The sequence below is a fragment of the Haliaeetus albicilla genome, chromosome 13 (genome assembly GCF_947461875.1).
Source record: "Haliaeetus albicilla chromosome 13, bHalAlb1.1, whole genome shotgun sequence".
Taxonomy (NCBI): domain Eukaryota; kingdom Metazoa; phylum Chordata; class Aves; order Accipitriformes; family Accipitridae; genus Haliaeetus; species Haliaeetus albicilla.
The window spans coordinates 37,731,171-37,753,908 of NC_091495.1; the positions used below are offsets into that span (position 1 = coordinate 37,731,171).

At 53.0% G+C, this 22,738-nt stretch overlaps 2 protein-coding genes across 5 annotated transcripts; both read right to left on the reverse strand.

Annotated features, from left to right (window-relative positions):
* Positions 1-449: 449 nt before the first annotated feature.
* On the reverse strand, positions 450-12,727 carry DDHD2 (DDHD domain containing 2). The gene is made up of 18 exons (XM_069800918.1): positions 12,629-12,727; positions 12,143-12,346; positions 10,643-10,833; positions 9,695-9,784; positions 9,196-9,316; positions 8,082-8,171; positions 6,706-6,841; positions 5,866-6,074; positions 5,649-5,719; positions 5,347-5,466; positions 5,037-5,132; positions 4,422-4,550; positions 4,163-4,318; positions 3,980-4,082; positions 3,731-3,895; positions 3,072-3,234; positions 2,659-2,777; positions 450-2,108 (listed from the first exon to the last, which is right to left on the reverse strand). The coding sequence occupies exons 2-17, from the start codon at positions 12,333-12,335 to the stop codon at positions 2,687-2,689; spliced, it is 2,124 nt and encodes a 707-aa protein (XP_069657019.1). The 5' UTR covers positions 12,336-12,346; positions 12,629-12,727; the 3' UTR covers positions 450-2,108; positions 2,659-2,686.
* Positions 12,728-17,072: 4,345 nt separating this feature from the next.
* Positions 17,073-22,662, reverse strand: BAG4 (BAG cochaperone 4). 4 transcript variants are annotated; one of them, XM_069800919.1, is made up of 4 exons: positions 22,526-22,662; positions 20,294-20,554; positions 19,695-19,937; positions 17,073-18,601 (listed from the first exon to the last, which is right to left on the reverse strand). In XM_069800919.1, the coding sequence occupies exons 1-4, from the start codon at positions 22,598-22,600 to the stop codon at positions 18,098-18,100; spliced, it is 1,083 nt and encodes a 360-aa protein (XP_069657020.1). In that variant the 5' UTR covers positions 22,601-22,662; the 3' UTR covers positions 17,073-18,097. The 4 variants fall into 4 exon arrangements, with proteins under 4 accessions (XP_069657020.1, XP_069657021.1, XP_069657024.1 ...); XM_069800920.1 differs by lacking the exon at positions 22,526-22,662 and adding an exon at positions 21,205-22,484; XM_069800923.1 differs by lacking the exon at positions 22,526-22,662 and adding an exon at positions 20,944-20,965.
* Between the last annotated feature and the right edge of the window lie 76 nt (positions 22,663-22,738).

The window sequence follows — 22,738 nt, forward strand, 5'->3', positions numbered from 1 at the left end:
GATGACAATCAGCAGAAAATGAAATGGTGTCTGAAAGCATCCCTTCAGAGGTGCTTGTTTCTCTACACCATGGTTTGTTTTGTCAGAGAATGGAAGGGTAGAGTGCTGCTGAGAAATCCAAGGCATAGCTGTATGGCAGGACTGCTGTAAGTAGTTATTTGTCACTGGTCTCCTCCGTAAATATGTGTATTCTTGATCAAGTGTATGTACATGCAAACAGCAAATGTGAGGCTGTAGCAGAGGAAGGCACGTGTGCCTCTGCCAAGCTCAGGACATGACAGTAATGAAAATGCCATACCATAATCTTCCGTTTGGGCCACGTAAGCCCTCTATGATCCTGCAACTTCAGTAGAAGTTACAGAAATAGCTTTACTTTCCCCTAAAATTATGCACACGTGAATTATTCAACCCCCTCCCCTTCCTCTCCCCCCAAACATGCACACACCACAGTCATCTACTTATTTATTTTGGCTTTTACTGGAAAAGACATTAAATAACATTTAAAATGTATTTAACTTTTTTTTTTTTACAAAGTGCATAACTTAAAAAGCTGATCATGAGAGTGTCCCGTGTTAAGACTGTTCCTTTTCCTACTCTTGTAGGAGACGCTTTAGCAATCAGTAGTTCAGGCGCCGACTGAGCAGCATGTCTGTTTCTGCAGTCAGGTAAAAGAACAGCTTGTGTTCCTTTGGGATGGGAGGAGGGATGTAGGCTGCAAACCAAACCTTTCAAATAGTGCAAATAATGTAGTACAACGGAGGACAAACAAACAGGCTGTGGAAAAAAGGCTCCTTACCCCATGCAGGGCAAAACTTAGCAGGAGGGAAAGTGGTTTGGCTCTTCCAAAGGCTGTCACAGCAACGACCTTACACATCACTGAAGCGTCTGCCTCAGCCCAGCCACTGAGTCAGTCTGGTTGGTTTTGGTTGCAAGGGGGGAATCGCCAGAGGATCTCTGGCCCTGTTCCCTTTGGAGCAGAGCTAGCAGGCCACAGGCAGCTCCAGACTGAACTGCCTGCAGAGCTGGTGTCCTTTTGTCAGTCGGGTCATTGGGACACGGTGTCCAGACCCTACGGATCTGGGTTCCGACTTCGCTGGCTGCATTTTGTGTACTTAAAACCAAAAACAACGACTGGAGCCTGGCTGGCGTGAGATCCCTGTAGCCACCCTGAAAGCCACATTGCAGCAGGACAGTAGCATTGCTCCATGCCCCTGCAAAGCACAGGATGGCTGTCCCTCCAGGCCTCCGAATTGCCTGGACGCTGCTGAGGAGCAGCTGCTTTCCCCCAGTCTAGCTGTAGTTTGAGCTTCCCTCCCATATAGTTACACCTGGCCACTAGCTTGGTCCTGCACAAGATGCAGGCAGTGCCTCAGGGAGGCCCTTGGTTTGCTGGCTGCCATGGGCTGGGTGAGGATGCTGAGAAGTCACTACCAACACATTACAGCAGGCAGGAGTGCCTGGGTCAACTGTGCGCAAACATGCTGCTCTCACGAGTCGTTTTATGGGGCAGTCCTGCCTGGCAGAGCCCACAAGTGCACAAACCATGCAGCAGCAATTGAAGGAGATGAGAGTGGCTGGTAGACACATTCCTGCTCACCTAACAGCAGACGCCTGTGCCCTGGGCTTCACCTCCAAAGACCGCAGTCCTTGCGCCTGGTGCTCTGTGTTACGGCAGGGAGAAGTCCGCGATCTCCTTTGCTCGACAGGGCTGCTATAGCTCTCTCCACGCTGCGTGTTTAAGGCTTTTATTCCTCAAGGTCACAAGCTGTGAGTTTCCTCGCTAAGCCAGGAGCGGAGTCAGGCCCTCAGTGTCGGTTCCTAGCCCAGACAGCTAGTCTAGAGGAGCTAGTGTGATAACTTACAAGGTGGAGGGTTAAAAGTACATGTTGCCACAGGGAGTCACAGTGCAAGTGCTGTGAGTGTTTGAGCAGAAGTGTTTTCCTTTGATATATTTTCCCCCCACCCCTACCCAAAATGGAGGAAAATCATCCTTATCTCCAGGTAGCAGCAAGTACTTGGGAAGCAGCATGCGGGACACGGCAGCAGAGGAGAGAGGAAGGCAGAGAAGAAATCTGGACTTTCCTGGTGAGTACTCAGTTGAATTGGATCTAAGAAAGCAAAAGGAGAACATAGGAATAGCTGCACTAGGGCAGACCAAAATCTACCCAGCCCAGCCTCCTGTACCCAGCAAATGACCAGCATGAGGCTTCGAGGGCAAGAAAACCTAAGGATGTGCCTTGCCCCTAGTCTACTCTTGGCCAGCAATTAGCAGCAGAGGGTGAAAGCACCCCTGCAAGAACCGCAGGGCCCACGCTCTGGTTCGCGACCTGTCTATAAGAATTGTTTAGCTCGGGAGGCTTGGATTACGGCCATGCGTCTGGTCGTTCCCTTGGTGGGCTGAACTGATTGTAACCACGCGCAGTTGCTGCTGCCTTTATCTTCAGCAGCAGTTTACTGGCTCTCGTCATGTCCAATAGCGCTTGTGTGCAGGATGAGAGGAAAGAAGCCAAACATGCTGACAGGCCAAAGAAAAAACCCAACACAAACTCCTGCCTTAGACACAGCTGTAAATAAGCAGTATTATTCCCTCAGACGGACCAGATGTCCTCTGAGGTGTCCTAGGAAATTTGGAAGGAAGGTGTAGGCAAGGTGACTTACCTCAAGCAGCCAGAACAGTACAGGTTGGTCACTGGCTTCCTGGCAAAGGTTGATCCAGTGTAATGCCTTGTGTCTGGTAGATCTCCTTTAGAACCAGCAGAACGGTGTCTTCTGACTCCCTGGAGGAGAAGGACATGGAAATTAGAGAGGGACACTTCCCTCCACTCTGTCAGGACATCTGTGATGGTTATGGGGTAGACACAGCGCTCAGCAAATGCAGGCAGTACTAGGCAAGGAGAACTACACCAGGCTCCTTCCTCTGTCCCTACCCACCCTCTGTGTCTGTGCTATAGGCAGGAGCGTATCTTGTTTACTCAGTTAAGGCTTTTCTTACTACGTTGACTTTAAAAATGATGGCATTCTGCTTACATCAGACATGAATTTGAAGCTTTGACAGTTACGCAGAATCTTACCAATAGCAGAGATGCCCTTGTAGTGCAAATAAATACTCGTTAAAGCTCTCTATTGGCTTCTCCTGCAGCACGTAGTCTATGCGATTCCCTCCATTCAGCCTCCCCACATTAATGAGGGGGGCCTCTTCCTTCACTGCTGGGGGGGTCTCGTCTGGCTTTGTGTCTGAAGGAATGAAGAAGAGCAATGTGGTTCAGCCAAGGCACACCCACAGCCATGGAAATACAACAGCATCACCGTGCCCTCCCTTTGCCCTACTATGGGCTCTTGCAGAGGAGAGGCAGCTTAAGTGCTGGGTCCTTCCCCCTCAGGGTTCTCCAGCTTTTGGAAAACAGCATTGCAAGACACAGCTAGACAAGGGGGGACAGGCTTCACAGGCTTACAAAGTGGCGTGGGTGTGCTGAGACCCCCAGGAGGCCTTTACTGACCGGGCAGGTTGCCTCTTCTCCCCCTTCATCAGGCAGTAACGGGGGAAGGCCACAGCATTTGGAGAGCGAAGCACATCCGCAGCTCAAAGGCAATCCTTTTGCTAAGCACAGAAGAGGCAGCGCCTGGGTTTGACGCCAGGACGGGCACCTCACTGGCGTGGCTGCGCACTGCTCCGTGGGCAGGTCGTGATGCTGCACCCCCGTCTCCCCACCACCCCCTGTGCACCACTGACCTGGCTGCTTCTCCACGCTGGCCTCTGCCTCTGCTTCGGCGTCGGTACTCGCCGCCTCCACAGCTGGCAGCGGGGCTCGAGTGAAGGACTGCCAGGCTACCCGCAGGGACCCCAGCAAGTTGTTCTTCAGGTCCACGCTCATGCGAGTCAGCCCTTCTTTCAGCTCTGAAAGGCAGGAGGGGTCGGTGTCGGGCTGGGGGCCACAGCAGCTGCCCCAGGCTGGGGGAGAGGGGCTGCCCATTCCCTTACCTAGGTGCATTCTCTTCCTGCCCTTGTGGTGAGGCAGCAGCATGGGCTCAAACTCCAAATCTGGGACAATCATGGGCTCGATCCTGTATGCCACTGGGTCAAACTGTACGGAGGAGGGGGAGAGTGAGCCAGGGCTCGTGCTCCATGCCTCTCACGCAGGAAGGCTCTGGCTCTTATACCTACGGGGTGGAAGATGTTGAAGAAGCCTTTGCAGGTGGGCAGGCTGTAGTTTGGGTTAATCCGCTTCACTCCTCGCACCGTGAGAAACATCCCAATGGGAGACCCAAAAGCAAAGAAGATGGTGGGCTTGTAGTTTAGCTGAGGATAGTTTGCCGAGACCTAGGAGGGAGGAAGATTCAGATTTATTTCACAAGACAAACTCCATGCTGGCATTACGAGCGCCTTGTTGGAGTTAGAGCATGATGCCAAGCTCGGTAGTTACCTGTCCTAAGCCAACGTCTCGGTATTGGCAATTCCTGGCATCGTCTGTGCTGTCCGGGTCATGCTGTGATGGGGACCCAGGCTCGGCAACATGTTCCCTGCTGTGTCCAGGAGCTGCTGTGCTCTGGTCCTGCAGCAACACAACCGGGAAACCCTGCTAGCACAGCTCCTGCAGCGAGCCCATACTATGGCCCATCCTACCCACCCATGACCAAGTATGCAAGGCAGCAAACTGCCCAGCATCCCGTATCCTCCAGAACCACAGCAGTCTTGGCAGCACCATCCTTCCCCAGCCGACCACCTCTCTAGCTGTCATCACTTAAGTTCAGTCTTTACCACCGCTAACAAGTCCTCCTGCTCTATGATCACCCTTACAGGCTACGGGATAAACTGATCCTGCAGTAGGGTAACACCCGTAACACCAGCATAATACGCAGGAGCAGCAAGCAGCTCTGTCGCCACTGCCAAACACAAGCCTGTGAGCCGCCTGAGCAAGGATGGCCAGGAATGAGGAGGTTGGGTTGCTTGGGGACTGATCGTAAGTGGTGAAGGCTGGTCCTTGTCTGAGAGCAACGGGATGTGACCTGGGTGAATACAAGTCATGCAGAAGACAAACCTGCATCTCCTCTTTGGAGCTGATGTAATGGAGTATCTTCATTCTTGGTCCTAAGGGAATTCCCATTTCTTTAAGGTTTTTCTCTGTGCACAAGAACTGGAAAGTAAGCAACCCAGATATTACTACAGGAGCAGAGAGGTGTGTGTGTGGTGAGGTATTTCTGTTCTTTGTAATTCTGTTCCTGCTGCACTCCTCGGAGACATTTCATGTGCGAATGACTCAGTACCAGGAAGATGTGCAATGGGTGGGAGGACTGGGAAGAAAAGCAAAGAAGAAACACAAGAGAAAGCAAAAGAGGAGAGCTCCTTACCAGTGCTTGCCTGTCCATTTTTTCTTTCTCAAAAACTTCACAATATTCAGACAGCTCCAGCTTCTTCAGGATTTCTCTTACTTCCTCAATACCCCTGTTGCTTGAGGTTGTCCTGGACCCCTGTGAATAGAGCCATGAGGGATCATGCTTTTTGCTCACCTATTTTCTCCTGCGCGTTTTGGAGTCTTTCCCCCTTCCCCAAGCAGAAGCAGGAGGTCGGTGCGATGCTGCACCGCCACAGCTACTCATGCAAGTGCTGTGGGAGTACCCCATGGGTCCAGGCACCGCCGGAGAGCATGTACCTCTTCTTTGTTCTCATCCTCCTCGGGAGCAGCCTTCTGGTTCGTCAGGAGGTCAAACAAAATGAGTGACCCTAGAAACCAGGCACAGGCAGGCAGAGCATCAGCATCTCGTCAGGGAAAAGCCCCAAGCCATCTCCTTTCTGGGACAAAAGACCAGTACCCTCCCTGCTCCCACGGTACGGTGACATTCATGGAACCCGTGGATGAAACCCCGTACCCAAGCTGTGCCCCGCAATGGAGACCCCCCCTTTGAAGAGTGGGTTCCTCGTCAGGAAGAGCTGGTACAGGCGGTTCATTTCGGATGCCACCGTGTCCACGATGGTCTGGCAATAGGTGGAGCTGTTGTAAAAGAAAACGTCCAGGATGGTGTCGTTGATGAAGTGACGCAGGCGGTTGATGCTCGGCAAAGTGATTCGCTCCAGGTCACTGTGGGAGGGAAAGAGGAGAGAGGGAGTTGCAGTTAGGGGTGCCGGTGAACCCCACCACGTTTCTAAAGCAAAACGTAAGTTCAGAGAAGGATTGCCACCGTCTCAAAGGACATAATGTCGTAATCTAGACCCTCAGCTCATGCCAAGACCGAAGGTAGAGCATGGCCTGTGCTCTTACACTCCAGGCAGGAATAAGGAGCCTGGCCTTTCTTCCCAGGAGCCTAACCTGCTCTCTCCCCTTTCTAGGGCACTGCAGAGCAGTGCTTGAGTGCAGAAACACGGTACTGTTTCCAGAGGCCTTTAGCAAGGTATGGATGTCCACGGTCCCTCCTCATATTAGCCAGGGAAAGGCAGAAGCCTCTCCTCTCCAGGTGGATGCTGATCAGAGCAGGCATCTGCTGTGCTCCGCAAAATAGGGCTGCAAAAAGTCGGTGGGGACGGGGTCTGGCACAGAGGTGCTCTGTGGGACCCCATCCGTTCTGCTTACCCCTGTGTGCTCACAGCCCTAAGCACTCACAGCTTTCCCTTTGCCTGCAGTGGCCACCAGAAAAAGCAGAGGAGGCTGTCTGTCTGCTTTGCCATTCCCATGGACACCAGCACCGGAGGAGATGGCTGTCTGGGACACTTACACATCCACCCCGGTGGAGTGGAGGGAGCTGTGCCAGTTCACAGGTAGGAACTCCACCCGGCCGATCTGCTGCTGCTCCTGGGCTTTCTTGAAGTGTGCTTGCAGCATGCTCAGGGAAACATTCCTGAAGTCATTCACTGGAAAAGAGCATGAACTCTTACCAAGATCCACTGGGCTACAGGGCAAGCCTGCTGCATCAACAACACTTAATAAGATAAAAGAAAAGATCATTACCAGGGGAAATCCCACCAGGGTCTTTAATCTGCTGCTGCTACCCTAAGACCTTGAATCTTTAACTACAAGATCAGGGGAAGGCTCCATGTCCTTACACGTGTGTTTACTGGATTTTGCTGTCCCATCTGTAACAAGCCTCTTTTCTGCATGGGCAGGGCTTTAACACAGCAGTCAGGATAAGAAAGGTACTTTAACACACCAGTCAGGGTAAGAAAGGTACTTTAAGGTATTTAAAAAAAAAATCTGTTGCAAAGATACACGTGTTAGAAAGGCAATCCTAAGGGAGGAGATGAACTTGAAATTATTCAGTTCTGAGGGAGAAAAGCTTACTTCTTTCATTTCAGATGGTCAGCAGCCTTGAAAATAGTTTCAGCAGATGAACATGGAGAAGAATAGACTGCGTTAAAGCAGAGGTATATTTTATAGGAACTAAAGACAGTCTACTGTGAAAAATCTCAGCTCCCTTGATTTCTACAAGTTAAATCATGTTGGGCTTCCAGGCAGTTTCAGCGATCACCTCTCCTACAGAACTGAAGCACTCTGAGCAAATAATAATGAACAGGTCAGACCAGAGTTACTTGGTTTAGTACCCTGTCTCCAATATTGATCAACAGTGGGTGCTTAGAGGAGTGTGTAAGACCAGCAATACTTCTCACATGCTCTCCTAACCTCCAGGCATTTGCAGCTTGGGGATTTCTTAAGCCAGAAGCAGCATCCCTGGTTTTGGTCCAAAATCACTCCAGAGGCTGCTGGATGGGGTGTTGCCTGTTAGACTTCACCCAGTGAGATTAACCCATAGCAATAGACTAAGCAGGTTCCTAATTAGTTTAGCAGGTTTAGACAGTTACTTGGAAAATCTGTATCCAGTTCAGGAAACTCGCTATTTTGAGCAGCAGCAGAACACAGTGATGAAAAGTGGTTGCCCAAACCTTTCCAGATGGTAGGATTTAATGGGTTAGCGAGCATTGCATTCATGCTCCCCACTGCAGTCAGCAAATTCAACCGTGCAGCTTGCCAACGTGAGTGTTGGAATGGTTTGAATGCACTCTCACAGCGTTTCACATTGTCCACACAGATGAGAGTTTACTGGCTCCGCTAAAAGCAGCATATGGAAAGAGCACCCCAGCCGGGCTCCACACTTACCACACTGGACGATGCTCCTGAACCGAATGTCGCAAGCTGGGCCGATCCCGTGCACCACGAAAACCAGGTGATCAATTTGCAGTGGCTCTCCTAAGGAGGAAAGAAGAGTTCAGAGCACAGGCCCTGCGGGAGACATCACTTAATGGGGAAGTGACCTGCTGAAACCATATGCTCTGCAGGAGAGTGGAGCCTCCCCTCTTCACCTCAGCCAGGTAAAAAACCCTTGAGTTAGTGCCTGGATTTTATGCCTAAAGGGTAGTGGGATTTCTCACGTTTCTGAACTGTTTGTCCTGCTAAATTCAGCTGCCTGCCCTGAGATGGATCCAGATTGACAGGACAGTAGAGGAAGGTGAGGCGGCTCGTCCCCTCCTTCTATCACCATCCTCGCTTCAGCAGGAGTGGCTCGTCTTCACAATTCACACCCACCGGGCTGTGGGGCACGTTCAGCAGGACCAGGAGGACTCGGTCCATCTTCCCTGTGCCCAACCCACTTTGCTGAGCCACCCGGCCCACGCGTAGCTCCATCTCTCAGGTAGGCACCAGGTGGAGTTATGTCTTGTTCTCTACTTCCCACACACTGTAGTTTGCATACATACTTTCCTGAAGGCATGCACGCATGGAAAATGAAGGGGTTAGACAGGAGTAACTGCCTGTCCTCACCACAGGGACAAGTCCTGAGGCCTGACCGGGAGCTCAGGGACAGCTGGGAGGGGGCAGAGCTGATGCACAGCTTCAGAGATGGGGAGAGCACGTGCACCAGAAAGTCACCTGCATGTAGGTGTCCCTACCACAGAAAGAAACTCTTCCTTTGTGAACATACATGCCAAAACCTCAGGGGTAATTTCAGGCACTGCAGTGCCTTCAACAGGTCTGGTCTCAGTGCAGGAGCTGGAAGCGCACTGCATATGTCTGCCTCCTCCACACATTCATTTACGCTACCGTCTCTCTGGTGCTAGGAAAGTTTTTGAAAACCATTCATTTCCTTTCAGCACAAAATTTTTAGATGTGTCCTTTGTTAAAAGGATCATGGAAGCTTCTGTCTTTTTGAGAAAACAGGTTGGAAAACAGACTCTGTAGCTTTGGATGGGTGGAGGGGAGGGAGAAGTGAGCTCACCATTGGGGATCTCGACAGCGATGTTTTCTACTCCTCTCTTCACAGTCCGAGGCCGACCTTGTTCCGTAGGAGTTGAGCCCCAGTCATCGGAGGTGGCAACTGGATGGTAGTGCACCATCAGCTTGTAAACAAGAAGAGCCTGTCATTAAGCTGCGCTGCATACCATAGTTAAGCAGAGGAGAAATTTTGCTACAACAGCTGGTAAGTGATATGGGGTGACACCAGACCACAATGTTTAACTGCGCTGGTACGAGCCCTTTGCACAAAGAGAGTGAAAGGCGTGTTGAAAAGAAACGTTAAGGTGTAAAGCAGACTCTCTGCTAGCGTTGCCCTCTACTCTGGCGCAGGTAGGCGAGGGGAATGCCATTTGGACAGAATCAATTTCTCAGCAGACACGGTTAAAAGAAACAGCGTAAAGCCAGAGTATAAAGACAGGCTGTCAAGAGAACTGAAGGGATATCCTTGCTGGTCAACACAAAGATTACCAGGCCCTCCTCACCTTTGGGTTGTGCAAGATAATGATTTCTCTGCTAGGGGACTCCAGTTTCTTCTTCCACTCATCCAGGGTCACAGCAATCATGTAAGCTTCCTAAGGAAAAGAACACCCTGTGTGAGTCAGCTGTATTTCCATGAATATTCAACCACTTGGGATTTCCCCACCCATTTTATGGTATCTCTTATCAACACATTTTGCAAAAGAGGCAGAGAAATCAGCCAGGTCAGGCTGGAGGAGCAACAGGGTCATCTGAGTATCGCTTGCTAGAGAGTTTCCAAGAAGCCCCCACTTTAATAGCAGCAGCAGACTTCCCCATCAATTTAGAATTGTATTTTTTGGTATATCAGAATACAGGTTATTGTAAAGATGTATATTTTTATACATATATCTATATAGCTCTACATATATATCTTTCCAAAGTCTCCAGCCATTAACAATACAGACCACTGAAGTCTAACGCTGGGTCCCCATAACGATGATTTCTCTTTCTTGCATTTGCAACTCCCTTGGCTTTGGTGAAACTATGAGCGTAGTGAGGATGATTCTCACAAGGAGAGTCAAACTGAAGTCAGAGCAGACAGGGTCAGGAAAAAAACAGAGCAAAGCTGCTAGAGCGAGGCTGCAAGCAAGGCCAGAGCAACGTGGCATGCCGAGAGCACCCGGGCACTTAAACGTGTAGCAGAAGGATGCCGACACGGCTGGATGAGGGCAGGAGGAAGGGAAAGCCGCCCAGCTACAGCAGGCTGGGAGGGAGACAGTGGCAGTGTTTACAGTTATGTTAATCAGCTGCGAAAACGCCATGCCAAAGCCTCTTTCGAGTTCATGTCCTCAGGCGTGACTGTGGTGCCAGTCGCCCCATATGGAGTTTGGGACATCAGGGCCAGTATTTGACAATGAGAAGCCAAGATGCTTCTCGGCAAGGTGGACGCTACCAGGAAAGGCGTGTATTACCTCCAGTTCTTTGCTGAAGGTCTCCGAGTACGGAATATACTTATTGTCCTTGTCTCCCTTGTAAAACCAGGTGCAGCGACGCACTTCAGATACCTCCTCCTCCCAGTACACTGCAACGCGCTGCCTCTTCTTCAGATGCACGTCGTACCTACCCCCCGATGTTGGGACAACCAGGTCTTCATTGTCTCTCCCTGAAGGAACCAAGGCTCGAAATTAATCATGAGAGGACCAGAAAGGCATGCTACCAGAAAGCTGTATACCACACTAGAACAGAGGGATGAGACTGGAGCATCTTCTGTGGGCAGCGCACACGAGCACGTATGAGCAATGGCAGTAGACACCAATGTTCTCCGTACCCAAGCACAGAGAACAGCGTCGGTGGCCATCCTAGGAGAGATGCCGCAAGTCAAACTTTCCCCAGAGGCAGAAGGTAAGATGAAGGCATTAAACTACAACTGTCTTCCTCTCTAGTTCAGGCCCAGGCTTACGTGAACTCTTCCTGCCTTGCTTAGCTGGTAAAACGTGAATTTGTGGCCTGCATTGCTTAACGGTGGAGGTGCTGGTCTCCAGGTCTGTAAGCCACTCCCCTCTAAAACGGAGAACTCCGCATAGATCCCAATACAGACTTCAAATTCTGTTTGTTCTGCCGCCTTTTGGGTCTGCCCGCTGGCCAGGCTCCCGGCAGACCGCCCCGTGCCAGGCTGTGCTCGGCTCGGCTGCGGCACTGAGGACCGGCGGCACGGCCTCTAATCCGAAGCTTCCTGGGAGAGGGAGGACGGGAGCAACCCCAGGGCAATTGGTGCTGTGCCCACAGCCGTCGGCAGCAGCGGTGCTTTAAGCACCATCCTGGCAGCGGGGGCTGCACAGACTGTCGATATTTGGCAGCACGAGGGCCTCATCGCAAGCAGTGCCGCTCAGAGCAGACCCGGCTGCCTGGGCAGCACGCTCCGGGAGCAGGCAGGCAGAGCACCATGTGTCCACACGAGGGAAATCTCCCCAGTGGAATTTCTGCCGTCCTGCTAGCACTCTCCTGTCCACCCCAGAAGGGTGCTTTGCAGTACGATTATATATAATTTAGAGCATATATCAAATGAATGAGGTCAGACCATTCGATGCACCCAAACAGTTCAGTTGTTCATGCGTCTACAGCTCTAGGAGTAGGCGCATTGCCAAAAAAAGTCCCGATTTAAAATTCCCCGAGGGAAAATTGTGCATCCCAGGCAGAAGCCGTGGATGTGTCCAGGGAATTTCCCTCTGATACCCGGATGGTGCTTCCCCTGAGCGCACACCTGATGCTCTCCCATTGACGTTACCAGGCTGGTTCCTTACAGCGATTTTAAGAGCAGGGGCTAGGTATTTAAAATCACAGGGGGATTTAAGAACGATGGGAGCTGAAGGCAAGCAGTGCTGTGAAATCCCCCGTCCGACCCGTGGAGGTGGATGGAGTTCCATCTGCGGGGGGGGGGGGGCAGCCCCCTCCCCAGGGTGTTCTCACCCTACCTGAGCCGTGAGCCTCTTCCAGCCTCTCCGAATCCTGCGTGCTGAAAGGGACCCAGCGCTCTCTGGAGTCCGTGACCTTGCAGTAAAACCAGTGGGGAACAACCGCTTCGTATCTGTTGCCGGCGTCCAGCTCTCCAGCCTCCGGGGGGGCGGCCAGGGGGGGCTGCGCCTGCTGCTGCTCCCGAGCAGACATGATTGATGCTCCTGCACAGAGACGACGGGAGCGGCGAGTGGGTGAATTTAAAAACCCTTCAGAAATGCTTATTCCCTCTCAAATGGAAAACGGACCCCCCTCCAAAAAAAAAAAAAAATTTAAGAATAAAAATCCCCGTCTCTCGCGGCGGGTGCGCAGCGGCGACGGGGGTCGGACCCTCCCCGCCGCCCCCTCCCCTCGCGCACACGCGTGTCCGTGGGTGTGCGACCCCCCCCCCCCCCCCAAAAAAAAAAAAACCCAAGCGGGCTGGCTGCCGGCGCGGCCCCCGTTACCCAGGCGGCTCCTCCGGCGGCGCGGCCCGGCCCGGGCGGCAGCGCAGGCCCCGCTCCCGGCCCCGGCGACCGCCCAGCCCGGGGCGGTGCTGCCCGCCCGGCCCGGCCCCGCCGCGCTGCCGTCACGGGCGGAGGCGGGCGGGGGCAGGAGCGGGCCCCTGCCTGCAAACGGTGTTGGCAGCCCCTGCCCACAATCCCTGCCCAAAGTCCCTGCCCGCAACCCCTGCGCACAGCCACTGCCCGCAACCCCTGCCCACAATCCCTGCCCGCAACCCCTGCCCACAACCCCTGCCTGCAACCCCTGCGCACAGCCACTGCCCGCAACCCCTGCCCACAATCCCTGCCCGCAACCCCTGCCTGCAACCCCTGCGCACAGCCCCTGCCCGCAGCCCCTGCCCGCAGCCCCTGCCCACAACCCCTGCCTGCAACCCCTGCGCACAGCCACTGCCCGCAACCCCTGCCCACAATCCCTGCCCGCAACCCCTGCCCAAAGTCCCTGCCCGCAACCCCTGCCTGCAACCCCTGCGCACAGCCACTGCCCGCAGCCCCTGCCCGCAGCCCCTGCCCACAACCCCTGCCTGCAACCCCTGCGCACAGCCACTGCCCGCAACCCCTGCCCACAATCCCTGCCTGCAACCCCTGCACGCAGGCACTGCCCAAAATCCCTGCCCACAGCCGCAGCCCTCGCAGCTCGCAGCGGCTCGAGTGGATCCATGCCCAAACTCCATCCCAGGCAGGCGATGCCAGCGCTCATTAGGACACTCCAGCCTAAGTCTTGACTTCAGGCTGGTTGTTACACCCCTAAGCCGGATGCGTCGGCACAGCATCGCCGGGAAACACGTGCCTTCGTGCCAGTTGCCTCCCACGTGCGGCGTGGACAAATGCTTGAGCATAGGGTGCTCTGCAGCAGAAACCACGAGATTCTGATTTAATGTTTGTTCTTCAGTCCTTCCGTGCCCCTTTCACCTTAGTGGAGATTGAGAAACCCTCTTCTGACAGTGGGTGCTGCTCGTAGAAGCGACAGGCAACCCCGGAATAAGAGTTTGGTTTCTGTAGAAATGAGCTTCGTGATAAATACAGACACGCTTTCTAATTTGGGGTTTTGTGATGTGGGTGGATGCTGTAAGATAAACCAGTTGTCATCCCAGTGCTCACCTCCACCACGGCAGTTACTGGCTAGGAAGACTGAATGGCCAGAAGAGCTAAAATCCTCAGTTCTGCATCTGTAGAGCAAACAGCTGCAAACCTTGTCCGTGCAGCCTTGCCTGCGCAGGGCCCACGCCAGCTTGGTGCTGACACAGCTCCTGCCCGCGCATCTGCTGCAGCGTCTTTCTCCTTTCAGATTGCTGTCCAAGCCATGACCCACTTTAGTCCTGCTTTGAAGGAGATGGAAGGCGGCGGGGACGCAGTGGGGACAGATGCGGTTACATCAGCGGGAGTTTTCTGCAGGCTGCGGTGTGTAAGGTATGCCCTCATCCCTGCCCTCAGTTCGGCTCAGCTTTGGGGGAAACGGATAAAACCCACCATCTGCCCGAGGGATGCAGAAACGTCGTATGCAACCAGGTCTTGTCACAGAGCTGTTCAAATAACTGGCCCCGCTGAAATGATAACCTGCCGTTTCAGCCCACTTTTTAATGTTCTTTCATGTACTTTTAACTAGAGGTTTACATAACCCTCTGCCAAGTCCTTCCCACATGCGGGGACTAACACTCTAGAAGAGAAAATATTGTAAAGGAATACATTACCTTGACAGGTTCAGCACCAAAACACCGAAGAAGAAACCTTCCTTCCTCCCTCCCAGATTTTGTCTGGCTTGTATGCCAGGCACATACTTTCAGTTTTTCTTACGAACAGATAGAGGTATCATTCTTACCACGTCTCCACAGCAGGAAACCTTTGTCCCAGTCCACAGAGCACTGGTGATACAGCAGCTGAGTGTACGTTTTTTTTCTTCTCTCTTAGCTGACTGCATTGCAGTGCTACTGAGTTTGCAAGGTATCAGGATTGCTCCACACTCCTTGCACAGCTAGAACCTACTTACCTCTTTTCCCTGGCAACTGACGAGGAGGGAAATGAGTATCAGAGCAAACAGGATGCAATAAACAATGCAGTTTTGTTCCTGATGCAATTCTTGCTACTGAAACAAATACAGAAAATAAAGTTTCAGCCAGCTCCACAGATTCCAGACTAACTGAAGCTGGCTGCTGGCTTCTTTTTTTCATGTACCTGTAAGCGGTGACTTGCTGCAGCATTTCTGCTGATAACACCACGTCCTCAAAAAAGCACCAGGGCTGACACATCAGTGCCCTGTTTGCCTGTTGCCACCTTACTCAAGTGACAGTAGCAGAAAGAGCTGTGACAGCGCGTCGGTAGTGGGGAGGGAGACCTGCCCGAGGGCTGATGGCCGTTGTGCTCCTGTAGCAGCGCTGGGGGCTGTGTGCAGGTTAAAGCTGGGCTGCAGTTCTGCCCATTCTTGGTGTGGTTTTATAAAGGGGTTGATTTGGGAAAGCAGGGGGAGACCCTGCTGTTAGGACGGGTGTGAAGGAGGACTGCCTAGACCACAAGCTGTCCTTTACAGCTGTAGCAGCTCTCCATGCTCTAGAAGTCAATATACGCTGATTGACGAGCTGAATGATTTCACTTTCTCTGCTGAAGTGTGACTTACACCATCTCTTGCAACAACAAATTTCAGACTTTAGCTAGATCCTGCACAAAGGGAATCCAAACTTTTATTTCAACAGCCATGCCAACCAAATAAAAAACAAATGTGGTAACAGAGGAAGAAATTATGTCTTTGGTAATCCCCTAGAGGGCACAGATGCGGTGAGGCTGTGGCCTGGACTTGGTGCCGAACCTGAAATGGCCAGAGAGTGAAGTGGTGCGGTAGGGTGGTCAGACTTTTTTCATCAAGGCTGGCTCTATTCCCAAATATGAGTTACAGGGATCAAATGTGCATCTGCCTCCAGCAGAGAGGAGTGCCTTCGAGCCAGGTACGGGTGGTTTCAGAGCTCAGTCATGCCCTGAGCACCAAGGAGCAATGCAGCAGAGGCTGTTCCTCCCCTCCTGTATCACCAGTACTCTGCTTCCAAGCTTCCCTGTGCCTCATGAAAGCACAGCCTCCCCTGCAGCCTTGGCCTATTGCAAAGCGTGATTCGGGCTGCCACCTGCGTGCTGCAAGCACAGCGGCTCATCCCGCTGCGCCGTCTGGATTTTTCAGTTCTTTTCTAGGAAGTGACAAGCTAGGTCTCTTTGGGTATTTACATTCCTTCTTTACTTTTTCATCTCCTTCGTAGCCTTTTATAGACAAACCTTGTGGGAAGTGCTAAAGGATCAGAAGAATAGGACTCAGTAAATCTGGAATTGAGTCGGCTAGCAATCCTGTAGCACAAGGACTCAGCTTTCTGCCCCCACCTCAGGCATTTCTTTGAAGTGGTTGATCGTTTTTGTTGCCTGTATTCCCCTTCAAAAAACCTATCAAGCTAATTCAATGAACCCACAGCAGTGTCTTGGGAAAGATTTCAGGACATTAGAGGCAGCATTTAACAAGACTTTCAACCATAAGATAAAACGAAAGGGGTAGAGACACCACAGTGCTGTTATTCGTTCCTCTGGGTTTAAAGAGCCACCAGTAACAAAGCTAGTTGTGTGGAAACCATCCCTACCACAAGTATTTTCACAAAAAGAAACAAACCCAAAGCACGGATTAATTCCTGGAGATGCTGCTGACACTGCTGCCTTTATCAGAAGAAGAAAGGTGGCATTCACTGGGGCTGGGCCATTGCTTTCTGTACGCAGTATAGTAACACGGCATCAGTCTGTTTATTGTCATCTGCTTTATCTCCCACTGTAGCCACTGATCCTCAGAAGTCAGATTTCATGCTGTGCCCGAAGCATGGATAGCTTGGCCCACTGCTCTCTGCCTGACGAGGATGGATGAAATAAAATAGCAACCAAGCATTTACCCGGCCCAGGACATTCAGCTCTTTCCTGGCTCACCTCGGACACAGCCGTTTTTGCAGGCTGACCGCCACATGTGATCACAGACACATCCAACGAGCTGCAAAGGTCAGTCTCGTGTATGCAGCCCTGTCTGGGAATGATGTGGGATCTGCCGGGTGCCTTCAGGACATCAGCTGGCCATCAGCCTGCAGAGCGCAGGGTCAGGGCACTCCTAGCCTCGGGCGTGCCAAGACCCCTTCGAAAACATGGCCACCGGCCCTAGAGCCGCGGCTGAAGGCTCCTGGAGCTTCTGCACTGCTTGGGAGGTGATGGGGGCCACTGTACCCTGGCACCCCCCAAACCAGCATTCTTCAAGGTAACTTGCTGCATTTATCCCTAACCTCAGCTGCTGAGACAGCCTGGCTGGTGTTTTGGTTACAGGCAGGTCTAAGTTACACAACCTTGCCCACAACTTCTTTTGAAAGAAAAGAGACTTTCAGACGTCTTAATTACAAAATAACATTTAAAAGTTGTCAGGGTTTATTATCTCATCACACACAGTAATGATTCACTTACTTAACATGTTGTAACCAAAAGGTTAACAGTAGGCTGAGCTGTTGCCTTCCCCTCTGTACTGTACAGTGCCACAAGTATGGCCTTTGCAGTGGAATACAAAACTTGCAGTATGTGGAAGGACATTACAATTAAAAAGTGGATTTTTACCCAAGTGACCTGGAAAGCATTTCCAAGCATCCTGCCATTTCCAGTTGCTCTGCTTTGACATCATTCCTCTGCTTCTACCTATCCTTTTGAGTGGCAGAACTAAGATTTCCAGGCTGTGTTCCCGTGTCCATGGGGGACACCATGGACTGGCTCTTCATGACAGAGGAGGAACAGCACAACATGACATCTGCTTGCATTGATGGGCTGCCAGCATGGTCCCTTTCTGCAGCACTTCAGTGTTGCTACTTGAGTGCACTAAAACCAAACAAAACCCCACGACGACGCACAAGTTTTTATGGCGAGGAAGCTGAAGCTGAAAATACACGCAGTGACTGACAAGCCCAGAGTCTTGGTTTGTGGCTGCACATTGCAGTGCCGTTGTGACCACATCTGACAAGTGTTCCGGCTTAAAGAACTGCTGAGGCTGCAGGAGGCACCTATAGATTGGGCCTGGTTTGGGGAACTTTGTACAGTGATTTTCTTCCTGCTGATGAAGAGGATGCGGACCCCAACGGAGAACTCTACAGGGTAAGTACCTCAGGTGGTTCTGCTTTTCCAAAGCCTGGAACAAACAAACAATTCAGTTTGCTGCTTCAGACCTCTCTTAATTTGTCCACTGCCAAATTATTTGTTGGGGCTGGGCTTCTGAGGTTGTTTTTTGGTGGTTTTGTTTCGTTTTGTTTTTTTTAACTCAGGGCTTATTGCTATTCCATTGTCAATAGTGCGTAGCAGAAAGAGCTGAGATTTAACAGAACTAAAACTCTTTGGAACCTCAACAACAGGCTGTGTGTTGTGGCTGATGTGCTTTCACAATCCCTTTCTTTCCAGTTTTTCCAGTATGGCCTGAATTCTGTGGACGGACTCTTTCCTGGCCTGCCGAACACTGTCCTGGCCACCAGTCTCGATGGAATCCAGTTCCAACAGCAGCTTGGTCAACATCTCCTCCAGAAGCCGGTAGGATTTATCTGTCTTTTTTCCTACAAATTCATCCACCTCTTGCCCCAGCTGTTCAGCCTCCCCCATAACGTGGAGGATTCTCTGAATCTCTGGCTGGATGGCTGCAGAATTTGTTGAAGGCTGGTCACCAGGTTTAAAGCCAACCTCCCGGTTCCCAGCCACAAGCTTCCGAGATGCAGTGTCGTACATTTGGGGCTGTGCGCTGTACTGCACCTTGGCATTTGAGGGGGATGGCTTGGCATTGAGTGGAGTGGCTGGCTTGTGGTCATTCATTGTCCCAGAGTGCTGGTGATTGACATCAGAATAGTAGTTGTGTTGGTTTGCACTTTGCTCAGGTTTGTTGTAAGCAGTATCCTACAGTCAGAAGGAGAAAAAAATTCTAAGTAAGTGCATTTCTCTTAAAGCCAGGGTTTTAATCTCTCATCTTGCACTCAAAAGGCAGGCAGGCAGGGCTGAGAGAATTGGGTGACAGGTGACACCATGACTGCTTTGAGTTGTGCATGCCTGGGAGGACAGGGCAGACCGGGTTAGGCGTGATGTTACCAGGGATCTGGGCAGCATTTTCTAGACTGTCACACACCGTGATGTCATAACACATCATGTCCCCGCGGCCTGGTTTCTGCGAGAAGTCCCAAAGAGGAACACGAAACCCACGCTCCAGTCCCTGGCTGTTAAAGAGCAGATCCCCGGCAAGAGGCACATGTCTAGAAGAAACAGTGTGAGCCACTGGATGCTCACTACCCATGAATAGTGAGATGCTAACTAGATTTCAGCACGGTCCCATTTGGATATACCAGAGAAGATACTTCTCTGCAGGTAGCACACTTCTGAGCTGTTTCCAGGTAACAGCAGCCCTCATCCCCAAATCCCCCCATCAGGGCTGCTGCTGCACATGCCAGTGCTGCTGCCTGGGGACCAAACCTCCGGAGAGTCATCTGACTCCTGATCAAACGCAGGAAAAGCTGAGTTGAACAGGCCCCACCAAATGCATAATTTCCTTTATTTTTTGCTTAAAACATTCCTCAGTAGAGGATCACTGTGCCCAAAGCAAGGACTTGTAGAGGAATACTAGAGTCTGCTATACCAGAGTCTGCAAACTGACATGCAGGTTAGTCCCACACTTTGTGCTGGAGGATTTCTGACAGCGTTCACTGCTTGAGAGAGAAGAGTTGGACAAGCGAGACGAGGTCTGACCCATTTCAAGACCTGCCCTGGGACAGCTGCTATCTCCAGTACCTTTCTGGAATTACAGCCGTGGACTTTGGTCTTCTGTATGCAAATAGGAGATTTTGCTGGCAGTACTCTGGATACCTGCTGCTTTGTTTCTCCTTAAACTAGCTATGCTTGGAGAAAGGGGCATTCCCAGGAGACAGAGGCAGGTTTTGAGGAAAGCCGTATAATCTAGGAGGTCTGACGGCAGCACATGCTGTAGAAGCATCAACTGTACCTTTGAGTCCCACACAGGAGGGTGGGAAGAAGCTCCGCTGCCAGTCCAGGGTGGATGCGATTCGGAGACGAAGGGGTTCCCGTGCACCGAAGCAGCCGGCCACGCGTAACGTGGCTGCACCCCGTAGACGGTCGGGGGAGCCCACGTGTCCTCTGGGGGTCTGGGCTGTGGTGGAGGCCCCTGCGCCGTGACCCCTGGATTGCTGTCTCCGTATGGATACTGCGGGATGGGCATTCCTGGGGTCTGCGAGAAGAGGGGGGAACAGGCGTGACCCCTGGAGTCACGCTGAGCACTGCTCCCTCCAGACAGCCCTGGGAACAGCTGCAGCATCAGGCTTGCTGCCCGATTCCTGCTTTCCTAGCCCACAGGCTTGGAGTCTCTAGGGTGGCCACCGGTTTTTCTAAGAATAAAACCAGGCAGGGCAAGCTGCTCAAGGCACAAGAGCCATTAGGACCCACGGATCCATCGGAGGAGGCACTGTGGGCTTTCCCTCTGCTGCGGCCCCATAAAACAACTTCTTGTGCCCCAGGAACTGCAAGCCCGGCAGCTGCACCGACACCGGGGCTGGAAATTACTCTGGCTGGTGCCCAGCCTCTTACCTGCGGTGGGGAGTAGCCAGGAACCTGCTGCCTCCTGAGCGAGGACCCTTCGGTGGGACAGTCCGGCGGGGCGTAGCTCCAGGGGGGAGCCGGTGATGAGGGCCGGTACATGCCGGTGGACTCCGCAGGGTAGGGGGTCCGAGAAGGCGCGGAGCAGTAGTACCCCCGTGTCTGCGGCAGGCCGGTGTAGTGCGGGGCAGCGCCGGGAGCCGGAGGATACGGGGGGTTGTAGGCTCCGTTTGCATAGGGAGAATCCATGGCCTGGGGAGAAGGGAAGAGCAGAGAAAAGGTGATGGGCCACAGACATGGGGCAGAGGGGCTCCCGGTCTGGCCCACCAGCAGCCCGGAGAAAGAGGACTGGCCCTTCCTGCAGCGTGTAACTACAGGGTTCCTTTGTCCCCGAGCTGATTCGCCCCAGTTTTATGTTTTCCTGCTCTAACGTGGCTTTCTGTTGGCCGCTGTGAATAAACGCCTGTCTGCCTCACACTTTGGTCCCACTGCCCTCGCAGCACGCTCAGGGAGACAGGCAGTGTCAGGGGCACTGTAGGGGGATAGACTTGTCTGGAGGGTGGGAAGAGAGGGGATACGCTAAGCTTAACCATGCTTCCCTCGGCTAAGCTTTGCTCAGAAACAAGCGTACAATTTCTCACAGCAAGCAACTCTCAGGAGATTCAACCACGTCAATGTAGTCACTGACTGGTGGATGAAAAACACTTCAGGAAAGTTAATTTCCTCTTTCAGTCATGCAAACAGAAATGATGCAAGCGGACGAGATCTACCAGTTCTGGGGCCCGAGGAGCAGGGTGTTCAGATCACCGAGCCGCAGGTCATGCTGCGGCCGCGGGAGCTGTCAGGTTTGAGAACTTGTCATATGAAAGGTCTGTACGTCCAGAACATTTGTGAGAATTTACCTGAATACATTCAGGTAATCAATGTATATTGAACATGAGCTTCCATCTAACCACAGAGGAGACAATGAAGCGTCAGGATTTCAGGAGCGCACAGATGACTCCCTGTAGCTTTGGGCAAAGCAGTTTTTTGCCCACGAGCTGTTTCACGGAGGAGAGATTGTATCACCTGCGTGCTGGCGTTTATGAAAGAGCCGGATCAAACCTACATGTCCCATAGGATTAAAACAAACCACAGTTATGTCGGGACAGCAGACAACCCCTTTGGAAAGAGCAAAGCCCTTCTCTTCACATGGTATTTGCGCAACAGCCCCTAAAAAAAGCTATTCCTGCAATAAAAACAACAAATAATAGATCCGGGAAGAGCAAGTCATGGGACTGGGGCACAGCGGGACCGGCGATGCTTTTTTACCCCCCTCCACCGTGAGCTGCCGGCTCCTTTCTGCTGGTGGAACGTGTCGTACAAATGCCGCCGCTCCTGCGGCTGGCACCTTTAGTCTGCCGTGCCTGGAAAGAGGGGGACGTGGCGGGGATCGGATCCTCAAGCCCCACGCTCACACCGGGGAAGAGGCAGTCCTGTCTGTCGGTGAAGGGCCGGTTAGCCGGGACCGGGACACATCCTGGCCGGCGATGCCCAGCTCTCACCACGCATCCCAGCAGCAAACCAGCCGAGTACAACAGCGGCGGCATTTCCCCGGTGATCTCTTCATTAAAATACATGCCCTAGAAATGTCACCTTGAACTGGATACGAAGGTAAAACTTCACCACGTTTGTCGTTTTAGGTATTTTTTCTCCAGTTAAAACACCTGCCCAAACCCCCACGGGACGGGAGAGCGGATTTATCGTGCCAATGGAAATCAAGCGACGAGAGCAAAGGAAAATAAAGCGATCGGACTTAAGGCACAGGGGTGACGATGGGGACAGTCCGTCACGGCCGGGTGCATTTTGGGGGAACAGGCACCGGCCGCGCAGACCTGACCGGTACCGCCGGGCTCCGTCCCCGCACTGCTGCCCGGCCCGGGGGGGTTGCGGAACCCGCCCGGTCCCGTCCGTAGGGAGGGAAACTCCGCTTCCCGTTAACGGGGAGGGGCAGGGACAAGGGCTGCAGCCCTCCTCCGCCGGACGGCCCCGGGCGGGCAACCGGTGGCACCCGGCCGGCCAAGGCCCGCGCCCCGCGGGGCTCTGCCCCGGCCCCTCTGCGGGCCGAGGGGACGGAGAGCCGGGGCGGGCTCCGGCGCCGGTGAGCTCGGTTCAACGACCGGTATCGGGGCGGCCGCCTTCTCTCCAACCCCGCGTCCCCACCCCCGCCGACCCCGCCGTTACCTGCGCCGCCGGCGGGCGGGGGGACCCGGGGGGCCACGGCGGGCCCGGCTCGGCGGCGCGGTCGCGGGGCTCCATGGCCGCCCCGCCCCGCCCCGTCCCGTCCCGCCGCCAATGGCCGGCGCCGCCCACCCAGTCACCAATCGGCGGTCAGATCCCGCCCGGCGCCCACCAATCGGCCGCCGCCCCGCGCGCACGACCGGCGCGGCTTAAAAG